This window comes from Leptosomus discolor, chromosome 1 (assembly GCF_034619465.1).
Source record: "Leptosomus discolor isolate bLepDis1 chromosome 1, bLepDis1.hap2, whole genome shotgun sequence".
In the NCBI taxonomy this organism is placed as follows: domain Eukaryota; kingdom Metazoa; phylum Chordata; class Aves; order Leptosomiformes; family Leptosomidae; genus Leptosomus; species Leptosomus discolor.
This window is the reverse complement of record NC_141391.1, coordinates 149,976,942-149,992,461: the sequence shown is the minus strand read 5'-3', so window position 1 is coordinate 149,992,461 and position 15,520 is coordinate 149,976,942. Positions and strand designations below refer to the sequence as shown.

The 15,520-nt window shown below is 45.2% G+C and overlaps 1 protein-coding gene across 1 annotated transcript in view; it reads left to right on the top strand.

Moving 5' to 3' along the window:
* Positions 1-15,520, top strand: part of CECR2 (CECR2 histone acetyl-lysine reader) — a 98,971-nt gene that overhangs the window by 45,791 nt on the left and 37,660 nt on the right. The window contains exon 2 of the mRNA XM_086461240.1: positions 5,449-5,543. Coding sequence (XP_086317366.1) covers positions 5,449-5,543 — 95 coding nt within the window. The remainder of the gene's footprint in view (positions 1-5,448; positions 5,544-15,520) is intronic.

Here is a 15,520-nt window from a genome sequence, read left to right as displayed (position 1 = left end):
TCCCTGCAGTGGCAAGGGGAGTGGAGAAGTCGAGAGCCCTTTTGGCTCAGGAAGCCATAAAGCCTTGGGACATCATAGACAGAAAGGGCAGCGTGCGGGCTCCTGCAGGACTGTGGGGAAGCTGGGAGAGGCGCGTCCAGCTGCAGACTTGGATCATGGGCGGTGTCTCCAACTAGCCGCTTAAAATGAAAGTAATGCGGCTGGGAGACTCCCATCGGCATCAGGAGGCCTAACTTCTTTCTGACTTTACAGCAGCCATCTAAACCCACTGCTGTTTGCTTTCCTAGGGTATTGTGGCCATAGGAATACCCTGAACTCCCCGCAATGCCCTCCTGGCTTGTGATGCAGAGCAAGGCACTCTCAGTAGGTGTCATTTTGAAAACTATTTGTGTGACAGGAGCAATCACAAGCAGGGAGCACTCTGACTGCTAGGTGGGGGTGTGTTTTTTTCAGGCGTGCTGAGTACGTCCTAGGGACTGACCGCAGCAACAGAGCAACAAGCTGAATTGTGGGGGTTGGCAGAGCAACTTGCTCGTGGTGTAGCTGGATCCTGTCACCTCAGCTGCAGGACTGTGTCCTGCTGTTCATTGCATTGGCCTTCTGCTGCTGCTTGGGGTGAATCATCTGGGTGTGCTCTGTGGCTGAAAGGACACGTCGTCTCTGGGACATGTTGAGGGGAGCAGTGATCTCTCCCCAAGTCCCTGCATCTTCCTGGGGCAGCTGGCTCTCTGGTGGGGAGGACAGCAGGAGCTCCTAGCCAGAGATGTGAAGCATGCGCACCAGCTTCACACAGCACAAGTATAAACAGAGCTTGTTGGAAGCATTTCAGACTTGCAGTTGAATTCTCGCCTTCCTGCCCAGTCCTCATAACTGTACTCCTTCGCATGAATTTGCCAGACTCTTGCCCAGGTACCTGTTGTCATTAATTATCTGTGAGGGGAAAAGAACAACCTGACTCGATTCAGTGACCGCATTGAAATTTCAGTGCATGGGTTGGGGCTGGCTCAGCATGGCCCGCTGGTAGCTTTTGGTGAGCTCCTAAAGCCTCTGCAAAAGCCTGTTGAGTCACTTGGGAGCATTGCAATGGAAAGCTGATAACAGCAGCGGTATGGAAATAGAGCTGAAGGGATTGGGGTTTTTAAACTGATGGCTAACTTGGACAAGGCTTAGCTGTGCTTAAACTGGTTATGTCCATCAGATTTGGTTGTAGATGATTCAGCTCCAGCACAGAGGAAGCCTTTAAACTGTAGTCCTGTACCTCAGCACTCAGCCTGCTCATGCTGGGCTCTTGCATGTGCTGGGCTTCCCTGCAGTTTTGGAGGAGCCTCTCTTCTGAAATGAGGGCCCCAAACTTTGTGATGATCCCTCCATGCAGACAGCTTGCTAGGATCTAGTCTGAGCGGTTGCTTTCCATAGCTCAAAAAGCCAGCGCATGCAGCAGCCCCACTGTCACCTCTGCGCTGGTGTTGGTGACAGTGGTGTCACTGCTGTCATGGTTGTGGACTCATTCGTTTATTTTTACCTGGGAAGTCAACTGTCTTTCCTCTCAAAAATCTGGGCAGACACCGAGGAGCATACTTTGGGCAGCACGGGGCTTGGGTCGCCGTGTGCCCAGAGGGCCACAGCACTTGGGTGCTGTCAGGAGCAGACCGAAGTAACAATTGCAACACAAAGCAGGTGATATTGAGGTTTAACACATGCTCGCAGCAGCTCTGAAGCAGTTGTTTCAGACTCAGCCCTTGGCCAGCAGCGCACCGGTGGGGTTAACCATACCTGCCAGAGTGCCTGGCGTGGGGCAGGCAGGCGTGGGGCAGCGGGCCCTTCTCTCACAGCCCACCCTGCCAGCTATTTTCCCAGGGAGCAGGGAGTGACGGGTCGGTGCCCTCTTGCCCGCCCTGGCTAACCCTGCTTCGGGCCAGCGCTTCTCCCGGGCGAGGTGGTCACCCTTGCTCCAGCGGCCGCCTCTTCCCGACAGCCCTTGCCTGATTCAGGGGGGATTTAGTCCTGGGCTGGGGGGAGGGAAAGACGTTAAACAGGCTTTTCCCTAATGAGGTGTGACGCCAGCTGGAGAGGGGGAGAATCCTGCTTTTCTCCTGTCTGTTGCTCTCTCCAGCTAGAGGAGGAGGAGGAGATGTGTGTGTGTGTCCCCCCCCGCTTCCTCTGCTGATTTGCTGCCTCTTCTGCTTCCTTTCTGTGCCGTCCCCAAAGCGTTTTGGCAAGGTTCAGATTTCTGTGCTCACAGCTCAGTGCTCAAAGAGAAAAGGGGAAAAACAAAAGGGTTGGAAGCGTGGGGGGGATGGTGGCAGGGAGGAAGCCCAGCCGCTCGCCTTGGCCAGGCTGCTGAAGGAGCGTGTGGATGAGCGCCCGGGGCAGGATTTGCCCTGAGGACCGGGGGCGGGGAGGGGGGGGGGGGCGCGGAATTTGGTGGCTCTTTCTCCTGGGAGTCCCTGGCGTCACTTCGGCCACCTCTGCTCAGATGTGCCGCTCAAGCACCGTGCCGCTTTGCTGGCCGTCTGTTGTTGGAGGCAAAGGGCTGGAAAAACAAAGTTTGTTCCTCCTCCTGCAAAATGTGGGCTGCAGCGTTAGGTGAAAACCCAAGGGAATCCTAACTCTTTGTTTGTGGTTCTGAGACGTTAAGATTTGCGTTGCATTCTCCTGGTCCTTGACGTTCCCACAGCACCCTGGGCATGTGGGAAAAGTCCAGGATTTGGGTGTTTTGGGGCAGAAAGCTGGAGAATCCAGTGGGATAGAAAACCGTGACACTCAGTTGAACAGGTCCAATGGACCCAGCCCTGGGAAGTTAAAGCACCTCTTGCTGCTCTTGCTCCCTCTCAAGCAGCAACAGAAAAAACAGTAGGCAAAAACTTTACAGAACAATATCGGTATCTTTTTTTTTCCAAGAAAAATAATCACAGTAATACTTGGACTGTTCCTTTACCATAACCTGTTGGCACAAGGTGTGACTGCTGGTCGGGGCCAGAGTGGGCTACCTGCAGCACCCGTGGCATTGGGGAGTGTGGTGCAAGTGCCTTTCTCTGAAGGTGCCAACAGCCTCAAGTCTGCTGATGGACCTTTGTTAGCCTATGCTGTGTGTGTGCTGCTTAATCCTGACTTGTGCCAGAGCCCCTTAACCCAGCATGGTGCCGGGACTCTGCACCCAGCCCCATGTCAGTCCATGTGCCCAGTGCCCCTGTTAGCCAACATCTGCGAGATCCGTCTGCGAGCAGGTCAGGTCCCCAAATCGGTGCTGTACCTGCCATGAAGGCAAGGACAAGGAACACCTGCCTGGGAGAGAGGAGGTGGCAAGAAAAGGGGAAAACTACCCAGCCAGGTGTTTTGAGGAAGACTGGTGGATCCCTTCCCAGTGCTCACGGAATGTCCCCCAGCTCCCAGGGTGACCCACCAGCTCCAAAAATGTAAAGGTCACTCCCGGGCCTGGAAAACAATGGCTGCAGATAGGGGCTATCTGAGCCGGTTGTGGCCACTGCTTAAGGAGTGTTAGTCAAACAGCAGGCTGAAAAGGCTCCTGGGAAGCAGTTTAAATATTCCTTCATGCAAAAGGATGTCACATCCTAGCAGAGACAGGCTGCTGACTGACAGCTTTAGTGCACAAGTGTATGTGGATGAGGGAGAGGCTGAATGGGGGGGAACATCCTTGAGACTTACTCTCACCTCCTTATTCTGGGTCCTAACATAGAATTTTTCACAAGCTGCAAGTTTACTGTGGTAACACACCTGGGATGTTTTAGCACATTGCATAGTTTGTGGGGTATTTTCCCACCTCTCAGGTATATTTTGTTAGAAGGCAGATGTCTGCTAAAGTAATTTACAAATAAAGTAAGTCAACACCTCCAGAATACTAACCACTTACCAAGTGAATTCACTCAGTAATTGCTATTTATATAGTGTGATTACTATTTATACAACAATAATATCACTCTCTCCAAGGGATGGCAAGCAGCAACTGCAGTTTTTGTGTTGACTTGTCATTAAGCAAGGTAGTCGTCTAGAGACCAGAACAGAGATTCTTGGGGCTTTTCTTAGCTCTATGGCAGGCTGTGTCAGGCTTTGGCTGCCCACTACCCTTTCCTTGCCTTGAGTTTCCACATATAATAGATGTGTTTAATACATTCTTCACAGGGCACGTGCCAGGCTTCCGCTCATGAAGCACTTTGGGGGTTGCGCAAGAAGTAAATAAGAGCAGTGTTCATAATGAAAATATGCCATTAATACATTTCCAATAAAAACCTACAAGCGGTGTTTAATCTGCAATCTGTTATCAATAATTTTATTACCGCAGTTACTGCGGTCTAATAAAAAAGCACTTTCTCTTCTTTATTGGGTAAGTGCCAAGACGTTTATCCTTTATTCTCTGGCCATTAACCTTTATTCTGTAGCCATTAGCTTAGCCATTTGTGTAACAGTCTGTTGAGTAACATTCAAGTAGGAGTTTGTATTCAATCCATTATTTATTCTGAAACCGAAAAAGAATAGCTTCTTATGCTTATGTTGTTTATCCATATTAAATCTTGTTAAGTTCTGTATACTAATGATGATAAGTCTTATAGGAAGTGGATTTTTCTTACCGTGAATGATTTTCTGGCATATAAAGAAAGCTGTAGTTAACCTGGTAATGTTTTGAAAACAAAGCTTGAAATTGCTAGCTGAAAAACAGATACTTCTCACAACATGAGTGAAATTCGTAATAACTACTTTTCAGAAATTTATCCTTTTTGTGGATCAGTTCCTGCATCACACCTTTATGTGGATTCCATCCTGCTAAAATAAGCCAGGATACTTTCCACTCCTTCATCAAGGGCTGAAGTTTTGAGTCGTAAGGTCTGACATCCCTTCATCCTTTCCTTCTCTCCTACTGGCGTGGGGTCCAAAAAAAAAGAGAGAAAGAGAAATAAGTTAAATAATCAAAAAGCCTGCTTTTCTTTGAGGCATTTGCTTGCTAGCTTTCAGCCGTTTCTGGCTATCCATCTGAAACTGCTTCTTCTCTATGTAAGTGGCTTTTAGGGCCACGCTTTCTGAGCACATCTTTTAAATGAACTCACCAGCCTTAGTGAGCGGAAAGCAAAACACAAGAATGAAACTGTTGATTCCTGCCCATCAGCTGAACATGGGAGAAATCATGACTTTCTTATTAGGCTGTAGTATCTCAACCTCACTGAACCCTATTTTTCTGTTTCCAGACAAAAGCATTAGTCTTCTGGCTGGAGACTGACATTTAGTAAAAAGCCTTTCAATGTCTTCCCATAAACTCTTGCAATGAAGAGGTAGTAGTAGCAGTATTTTTAATGATGGGGAAGGTCGACTTACCCAGTGTATGCTCTGCTGCTCTATAGGTACTTGAGGCTGCTTGGGTCCTTTTGGTCCTGATCAGCTAGCAGTAAATTTTAAGGAATTAGTTTGATGGTTGGAATTTTTTTTTCTCTTCATTAGGAACTGGAAGCTGCTCTTCACAGGGATGATGTGGAATTTATCAGCGACCTGATCGCCTGCCTTCTTCAAGGTTGCTATCAGCGCAGAGACATCACGTGAGTAACCTCGCTCTGTGGCTTAAGCGCTTTGCAAGGGAAGCTAATTAACACAGTCGTGGGGATGTTTCGCAGCTTTGGAGTGATGACATGGCAGTGATCGGCAGCCACCAGCAATCAGGCCAGATGCTTCACCAAGTGGAAGGGAATTTCGGCTCTTCTTGGGCTCAGTTGCAGGTTTTTAATTTTACAGACCCATTGTTAAGCAAACTTCTTTGTTCAGATCCCGTGCAAATGTGCTTAATGCTCTGCTGTAGCACTAGCGTGCACAGTGAACATTCACATCTGCTGTTACGCTCTGCACTCTATTTGGTCAAATTAGTGATATCACACTAAGTCTTTAAGTCATCACATAGGTTTTCAACATTTTATATATGTTGCATAGAATAAAACTTGCTCCTCTGCAGCCACCTCACTTGCATGGAAGATCCCATTGATTTACAGAGGGCAAATTGTAACTATTCTCTCATTTCTAAGAGGAGTATTGGAATCAGTTCAGTTGCAGGATGCTGGAAAGTGATTTGACATGTTGTCTTGGTGTTTCGATGTCCAGAGACACTTTATTAGTGTCCACCAAAGTAGCCTCCCAAATTGAGACATCTGTAGAACATCATTCTTTAGAGAATTGCCACTCACGCAATGTGCTCCCAGTGATAACAAAGGCTTGTGCAGTGTGTTTTATTTGTTGTTCTGTGAATCATGTTAATAGCGAAGCATAATTGCGGAGATGAAGACAGCTTGGCAACACTTGCAGTTGCTTAGAAGTGCTGTTAAGCAGTCCTTCTCCCTGAGATTCCTCTGTTGTGCAGAGGCTTAGGCTGGTGCATGGGCATAACCATAGGTGCTTACATTGAAAGCTCTATTTCTAATTAACTGATTATGTTCAACAAAATTTGTCATTTTTTTTATATATATATCTGCCACTTAAGTAGGTTCTCTTGCGTTGCTGTGTTGACATTCAGCATAAGTGGGTATCAGGACCTGAACCAGGAAGCTGCATTGCTTTTACTGTCTCTGAATGAAACTGAGGTGATGAGAATCTTGATTGTAAAGGGATTTCAATCATGTATACCTCCTTCATCAAAATAGCCACAGAGCAGTATAACCTTGTTTATAAACATGTAGCAAGTTTATTTCTTCATACTAGAAACACCAGAAAGTAGTGTCTTAAGTGTTTTGCCTACTTTAACCAGCTCACCCTTGCAGAAGCAGTGGAAGATATGTCTTTGATAAATTTCATAAATTCCACTTCGTGAAGTTCTCCTAAACTCTTCAGATCTGAGTGTCCGCTTAGCAATTGCGCTGTTTAATTGCCTCCTCTTTCTCAGCGGTTCTAACTAACAAAATCCAGGGATGAATCATGGGTGAGTCATTGGGCATTAGCAAGTTGTCTGCCTGTCTGGGGAAGGTTACACATGGACACACGGGTATACATACTCATGCGCCATTACACGATGTACCTGGCAGCTCAACGATGTGTAGTTACTCAGTATGGCATGTAGGTCCCAGTTTGTGCCTGTGCAAATACAGCTTTGGTTAACTCTGAGATGCAAAAGCTGCAAGGACTTAATGTTATCGCAGAAGGAAGAGCTGGTAACTCAACCGTGGCTTTGTGCAGCCCAGTCAGAGTGCATATGCAGCATAGGTAGGTACCTATGTAGCTGTTGCTGTGTGTCTGTCCATGTACGGGGGGTGCCATAGGGAAGGAGGGGTGTGAAATCGTGTAGTGAAGTTGTGAGAACTTACACCTCACCCAAACAGTTGTACTAGGGAAAACATGAGGTGACTGAAGGAGAAACAAGCTGTGCCCTTTCTTCTGCCTCCTGTAGAAGGGGACTACCTCATGGGCAAGTGAATAATAAGAAAAGTAATTTCTGCAGAGGAGATGGGGAAAAGAGCACAACAGGAGCAGCGCGGTGGAAATGGCTGAAGGAATATATCATGAAAACTGCCTGGAGCCAGTGGGATGTTGGGGAGCGGGGCTCTGAAGCGCTGCAGAGGAAAAAATTTGGGAGGATACCTGGAAATCAAGGGAAAAGTGCTATTTGCAGAGGGATATTACAAAGGAAGAAGCGTTAAGATGTAGTCTAAATATGGAAATCTGTAGAATAAAAATGATGGCTTCAATACAGTTCTCAGAAATAAACTTGCCCCACTATTTGTTTCACACTTAGAAACCATGGAATATTTATCCAAAATGAATGTGTGTTTTTAAAGCCTAAAATCCTCCTTGTTCCTTACACATTTATTTCCAACACCTTTGTTCCCTCTAACCCAAGTTCAAGAGGCATAGGCCTTGGCTGTTGCACAGCTTCCCTACCGTACCTAGTTTGTCCCCGGTTAACAGTAAGGAGTTGAGCCTCTAATGGATTTTTTTGAGTGCTCAGTGGACAAAGATGTGCAAATATAAGGGGCAGAATTTGCGCGGAGTTTAGGTTTGGCTTTTCATGATGGGCCAGGACTTCGTATTTTTCTGTTGCAGATAGGCAATAGTATCTGTCTTGCGTGGGAAAAAATTCAGCAGTTTCGCAGATCATCACGGCGGCGTTACAGAGCCATTTCTGCAGTCATTTGTGCTCTGCATCCTCGTGCCGAGGCTGTGAGCTGTTAATCTTTAGGTTGTAAACTTTGCTCCCTGTAGCACCTCAGAGACAAAGGTAGGCGCTTGTTCTCGCCCTTAATCTTGGGCTGGAGCACTGTGGCTTGAGCATAGGATGCTTCTGTATAACCTGATATAAACGTAGTTTACCTACCTCTCAAAGGGGTTTTGAGGTTTAATTAGTTTTGTATCATGTTTTACCTCTTTGCTGGCCAAAATGTTATCTGCCTATGCTTTCTCACAGTCTGTCTCGGAGCAGCTTGTAGTTCTTGTCACATCTGTTTTGACGGCGTGCAGAACTTGCAGCGGAGCTGGGCTGCCTGGCTTTAATCATGCATCATAGAGGGGTATAAAACTGTCACATACCTTTGCTAATTATAATGTGCTCTCAAGTAATTTTGGAAGTGGAAGTTAGTTGAGAGGCCTTTTAATGCACAATTTAACATACTCTGGTCTGATTTGATTTTATTCTTTGGGAAAAAAAAGAGATTAATACTTTTGTAGGGTTCTGTGATTCTTGGTTTTGAAGTAGAGTGACTTTGCCTTGGTTTTGGTATTCCTTATGACAGATTTTTTTTTTAAAAAAAGAATTATATACGAGAGAAACTCTTTTTTTACCCTGCTTGATTGTTGAGTGTTGAATGTCTGGTGACTTAAGGCTTTCTTTGATTTATGGATATATATGGATATACTTAACGGGATGCCACATGATCTTCTGCAAACTCTTATTTATCATAACCTATCGTATCTGTTAGGAACACTTTTCATTCATTGATCTGGTTCTTGCCATGTTAAGCACTGTAGAACAACGGAACAAAAAAGACGGTAGTCTGCATTTCTGGCTTCTAGCGTCTTTAGTGGTGACCCTGTAGCTGTCCTTGCCTGACACCAGTGGTTTGAGCATTCACTCTCCTCTTTTTGCTCTGACCCAAAGTACTTTCGTGCCATGTTCTGCAGCTTTCATTGTTTTATAAATACCCTTCATAGCATTTGTATACCATCCGTACCATCTAACTACTAACTATGCAATAACTAATATCCTTGAAGCTTTTTGTTTGATCTCTCGGCTCAGTTTTATGCTCTAGGCAGAGTCTGGTTTGATGCCAGTGAGTTTACCCATACATTTTTCCAGCCTCTAGCTTTTGTGCACAGGCCTTGAAATGTCTATGTTTTCTTCTAATTGTTTCAAAATGCAAATACCTGGGAAGTTGGGAAGGAGAAAGCTCTTAATAGAGTTTAAGGTTTTAAAAAATAAATAAATAAAAATTAAGCCGTTTGGAAAAAAAAAAAACGGTGCTAGCTTCAGATTCTCCCTGTTATAAATTGGGCAGCTGCATAGTCCCTAGGGGCTGCCACTTTAATTCCAGCAGGAAATGCAACTTGATGACTTGTATCAAGACAGGAAGATCAGAGCTTCAGCTAACGGCAGCAGCCACAGCAGGAGCCTTCTGCAGCTGTTTTTAAGTAAGAAGTGATGGTGTGACATGGATGTGTACATTCAACTAAAATAATCCAGAAAAGCTCCTGCTGTTAAACATTTCTTTGGGTGAAACTCATTCTTCACTGTTCTGTTATTACTTTTTTGTTATTTTTCTAATGTGATGGCACAAAAAGTTTCGATGACTTTATCACATTTCTCATTGGGAGGTGTTTTGTATGCTGCTATTGTCTCTTGAAAAAATTTTAATTGCTTTTTCTTATAACGTAGGGGGGTTTTTTTATTATTTTTTCGACATGGACAAAGGTGCCAGAAAGTGAGGAGGAACAAAAACAGTATCTCTTCTCTTGCCTATGCCCCAAGAGATTCTTTTTCCTTTTCTTTTTTTTTTTTAATACCTCAGGAGACTGGTCCGTCAGTGTAGCTGAAAGCTATCTAATTGACTTCTGTGGCACCACGGACGGCATTTGCTTCCTTAGGAACCTCAATGATTTTTTTTCTTGTTATTTCTTCCTTTAATGCATAGGAATTTTTTCTTCCCAAGTGGGTCATCTGTTTTGCACCCACTTTAAGCTCTTTCTGGATCTGTAAACTAACCTGGGAGTCTTTGGCTTGTAGTTTGCGACTGGTTTGTTCTAATATGGATAATAAGAGGATATTCCTTAACTCTTCCCTCCCCTGCAATTGTCGTTAATTATTTCTTTCATATCCTTAGTGGTGGCATTGAGAAGAGCTATGTTCCCTACTTGTTGAATTGCCAATCAATAATACTGCCTCTATTCTGCTTATTTTCTAATGCTTGCTCTGTAATCACTTCTTTGAGCTTTCATTAGAAAGAGATAAGGGATAATCCGAAATCTTCTAACCCATAGGGGCCAGAATGCCATTTCTGAGGACTGTGTTTATAACAGCTCTGAGTATTTCGCTTCTTCCTTCTGTCTTGCCACTTTTGTCCATCCTTGTCTTTTATTCTGTGTGGACTGTGTCATTACAGGCTACTTTGGAGTCTGTCGCAGGTCTCATGTTTTGGTAAAAGTGACCTCAATAAAACACTTAACATCTAGAAATTGCCCTTCTGCATGTGACTACATGAGCTGTGTCCTTTAAGAACTGCTGTATGCTGGTCTGATCCAGGGGATAAAGTGGCATGTCAACTGGGATAGCTGGCAAATTAGTGCCAGTTTTTCTGTCTCATGGATACTGTGGTGAACCAGGCTGTGGGAATAGCTTAGCCAAGGTACTAAGACAATCTGAATGAACTCAGCATTTCAGTCCGTGCCATGACATTTGGGGCAGCCAGCCCAAGCTCAGTCACAGCAGACCAGGGGACCACCACCTTTTGGAAAGGGTTTTAACAGCTGCCTCTCGCAGTTGTGCCAGTGACCTTGATTGCAACAACTGTTTCAATGGCCCAGCCACAAAGCACCTCACTAACTCAGAAACATATTCATGAATGCCAAGTGAATATCAACAAGATCAGCATTATTTACAGTCTGACTTTTAACAAGTGCTGCCTTGCATACATCATGGAGATTGGTGGATGGCCTCTGGAATCAACCCAGTATCTTCAGCACAGGAGATACTGTGAGGGGGCAAGGGACATGAAGTGGCTACATTGCTCGTCTTGAATCTAATATTAATATTTATTATCATAATAGCCAAGCCATGCAAGATGAGCCTTTTAAAGGGTAAAAAGTGAAAATGAGGCAGCTGGCAGGTGTCGGGAAAGGAAGGATGAGATTACAGCAGTAAAATAACACGGTCATTCAGAGATTAATGAGAAGCACAGTGGAATAAAAATTATAGAGTTCAAGTATAAATAAAGCTAAGTAAATGTCTTTGATTCTCAGATGGATAAAATGAATCTTTAAAGAAGAATTTGAAGAAAAGTTGGTAGCACGTTCTGGAAGTAGTATTCCATGAAGGAATGAAAATGGTGGAAGAAAAAGAGAGCATGAAAGCTGTGTTGTTATCTGTCAGGGCAGATAGATGAGACAGAAGTAAATTGGATAGGTGGGGAGAAGGAGTTACGCAAAACATTGACAGGGAGGAATAGGTGGTTGAACTTAAAAGGATGAATAAAGAAGTCAGTGAATGGTCTTGGAGACTGCAATGATGTCATCGTGCCACTGTCAGAGTTTGAAATATGAAATGGACAGCTGTATTTTTAAGTTATTGATGTTGCAAACCAAGTACTCCAGAGAGGAGGAAGAAAGCAACAATGAAGAAAGAAATTGAGAAGGCAAGTGAAAACACCTTCTCCTTAGAAGGAAGAAGAGAAAGTGTAGACAGAGAGAGACACAGGATGTGGAAGTTCTATCTGTATGAAACCTTTGCCCTCACTTTTGAGACTTGCATTTCAAGATAATGATGCTCCAAACTGCCAGTGCAGGGTTCTTGCTCCAGCACAGTTGGTTTTGCAGGCCACCTCCCAGCACCTCAGCCAGGTTGACAAACTGATCTTTAGTCCAAGGATGAATATTGGAGAAGTTCTGGAATTATTTTCTTGGAGCCTTTTAGCCCCAGTGAGCTTGATGAAGAGCTAGGGCGGCTGCTGGCCAGCTGCTAAGCCACTACGATAATTTGGTGCATGATGTCAGTCTCTGCTCTAAGTCATCTGTACTTTTAATTTTTCTACCTTCCATCCTTTCTCAGTTTCTTTCTGGCTCAGCCAATGTAGTGGTTTAAGCTTTACAGAAAAGAGGAAAGATCTGTTCTGAAATGAATCCCGAAAGGGCCTTCTTTAGGACCCATTTACTTATTTATAAAAAATCATTTTTATCCATTGTCCCCAGAAACTTGTAATATGTGGGACTGGTTCTAAGTAAAAATTTGCTAAGCTTCTTTGCTTCAAGGCAACCACACTAGGGTTTGTTTTTTTTTTTCCTCAGAAGGGACTCTCTTCTCCCACATTAAGCTTATTTTTCTTTTTTTGAGCAGCAAGACGTGCAGGGGCTTGTTTCATATGAATTTGTGCCATAATACATGCATGTGTCCTATTTCCCCATGATCATCAAGACAATAGCTTCTTCCCTACAGCGATCATCACTGCAATACCCTAAGGTCCTCTCTGCAGCCCCTGAACAATCAGAAGAGCTTATGGGACAGCCATACTGTTGTGTTTTCTTATGGCTATGAATTGGGAGCATACTTTCTGTTGATGGGTACTAGGAATGAACAATGGAGCATTAAACTGGCTTCACTTGTTCAAGGATCCAGGAATGAATAGTAAGTAATGATATTCTTCCAATCTGAATGTGGGGCACAGTGAGCCTCATTCCTATTTGCTCTTTCAGAATATAGATGTATTCAGGTCTTTCAGAAGTTAATTGGCTCCAACTCTCAAGGGTTGATCTGCTTCTCTTCAGAAAACGTGTTGCCATCAAGTAACAGTAGTAGAAAGAAAGAAGTATATAGATGAAAGTTGGCAAGCACTGATTGAAGCCTGGTTAGATGCAAGTGAAGATAATTGATGGGAGAAACAAAATGCCATCACAGACCAACCAAAGCCCTTGCTGTCTTATCAGGTCAGATCACAAGGTGGAAGTTGGGCTCTAGGTATGTTCCTTTATTCTGGACCATCCAGAATCATAGAATGATTTGGGTTGGAAGAGACCTTAAAGACCGTCTAGTTCCAATCTCCCTGCCATGGGCAGGGACACCTTCCACTAGACCAGGTTGCTCCAAGCCCTATCCAACCTGGCCTTGAACACTGCCAGGGAGGGGGCAGCCACAGCTTCTCTGGGCAACCTGTGCCAGTGCCTCACCACCCTCACAGGAAAGAATTTCTTCCTAATATCTAATCTAAATCTCCCCTCTTTCAGTTTAAAGCCATTACCCCTCATCCTATCACCATAGTCCCTGGTAAAGAGTCCCTCCCCATCTTTCCCTGCAGGCCCCCTGTAAGTACTGGAAGGCTGCTATAAGGTCTCCCTGGAGCCTTCTCTTCTCCAGGCTGAACAACCCCAACTTTCTTAGCCTGTCCTTGTAGGAAAGGTGTTCCAAACCTTTGACCATCTTGGTAGCCCTCCTCTGGACTCACTCCAACAGCTCCATGTCTTTTTTGTGCTGGGGCCCCAGAACTGGACGCAGTGCTCCAGGTGGTGTTTCACAAGAGCAGAGGGGAAGAATCCCCTCCCTCGACCTGCGACCTGCTGGCCACACTTCTCTAGATGCAGCCCAGGTTGCGATTGGCTTTCTGGGCTGTGGGCACATGTTGCCGGCTCATGTTCAGTATTTTCATCCACCAGCCCCCCCAAGTCCTTCTCCACAGGGCTGCTCTTGATCCACTCATCGCCCAGCCTGTATCTGTGCTTGGGATTGCCCTGACCCATGTGCAGGACCTTGCACTTGGCCTTGTTGAACTTCATGAGGTTTGCACAGGCCCCCCTCTCCAGCCTGTCAAGGTCCCTCTGGATGGCCTCCCTTCCCTCCAGCGTGTCAGCCACGCCACACAGCTTGGTGTCATCAGCAAACTCGCTGAGGGTGCACTTGATCCCACTGTCCATGTCACCAAGGAAGATGTTAAACAGCCGTGGTCCCAGTACTGACCCTTGAGGAATGTCACTTGTCACTGATCTCCACTTGGACATCAAGCCATTGACTATGACTCTTTTGAATGTGACCGTCTAGCCAATTCCTGATCCACCAAGTGGTCCATCCGTCAAATCCATGTCTCCAGTTTAGAGATGAGGATGTTGTGCAGGAGTGTTGAATGCCTGTGTTCATTCCTCCTGAGATAGAGGCTACTATGGGTTGATCTTCATTTCATCATGTCCAGAGTGGCTTGTTGTTGGGCATACACTGTGTGGTTGATTGTCGAGGTCACACAGAATAAGGCACAAAACAAGGAGGGAAATACTCAGTACCTTAAGAGTCAAAGTGTGCACATGGAGGCAGTGGTGGCCAAAGCAGAGAGTGCAACAGCGGGTCTCACGCTTTATTGTATCTGTGTGGCCATATAGACTCCTCCCTTAAGGTTTGCACGTCTTTCCCAGGTCAAATCAGTATGCACTGGCTATACAAACAGTGTGCATGAACCAAAGCCTCCCTTAGCAGAACCCTTCAAAGCAGTAGCCATCTTGCAGATGTCTTAGCAGGCCTCTCACTCCACACCAGTATTACCCAAATCCCCTTCCACTGATTGACAGAGTTGGCTTCCCCCAAGGTACCTGTTTCCCTCTTGAGCACTCACATCCTTCTCTCTCCTTTTTTATTGTATCTAACAACCTGTAACTAGTTCTTGGGTTAGTTAATAAATAGTTCTGGTTCATTTTGTTTTCCTTTTTGATCTTTGAAGAGATTGCCTTTAGTTATTCAAAGCTGAAGGTACTTGACACAGAAGCAATGCAAAAACCCCCAGGCTTCAAACACTGTCCTGGCTGTGGGATCGTTATTCCTCTAAGTGATTGCCATCCTCAGTTTCTAATAGGCCTTGGGAAAGAACTGGCAGAGAAGAATGCAGCACTCTGAATTCCTGAGGGGTGTTGGGAGGCATCCACCTATGTGGGAACTGGAGGAGTTTTACCTGCTGATCAGGGCTTTTCAGGACCAGCATTTCACCCTGCCAAGGGACCCTCCTGCCTTTGTCTGACTTCCTTTACAAGCCTGACAAAAATTTGGCCTCCTATCTGTTGGGGGGAGAAAGGTACCTCCCTTTGTTAAGTTGTGCTCAGCAATGTCCAGGTCAGACAGTTTTGTTTTGAGGCCCAGGAATTGCTGCTTGAGCTCTAAAACTGACCCCAGGAACTGTTGTGTCTCAGATTTACTGCCTCATGAACATGTACTCTGAAGAGAACCTAAGTTCTTTGCTTTTCCGTTGCATCCAAAAAGCGACATAATTTACTGATATCATTAAGTCTGTCAGCCTGCTGATGTGCCTGTAAAATCTCCAGTTTGGCATCATTATTGCTTAATCTTCTCTTGGTGATCTTATACTTC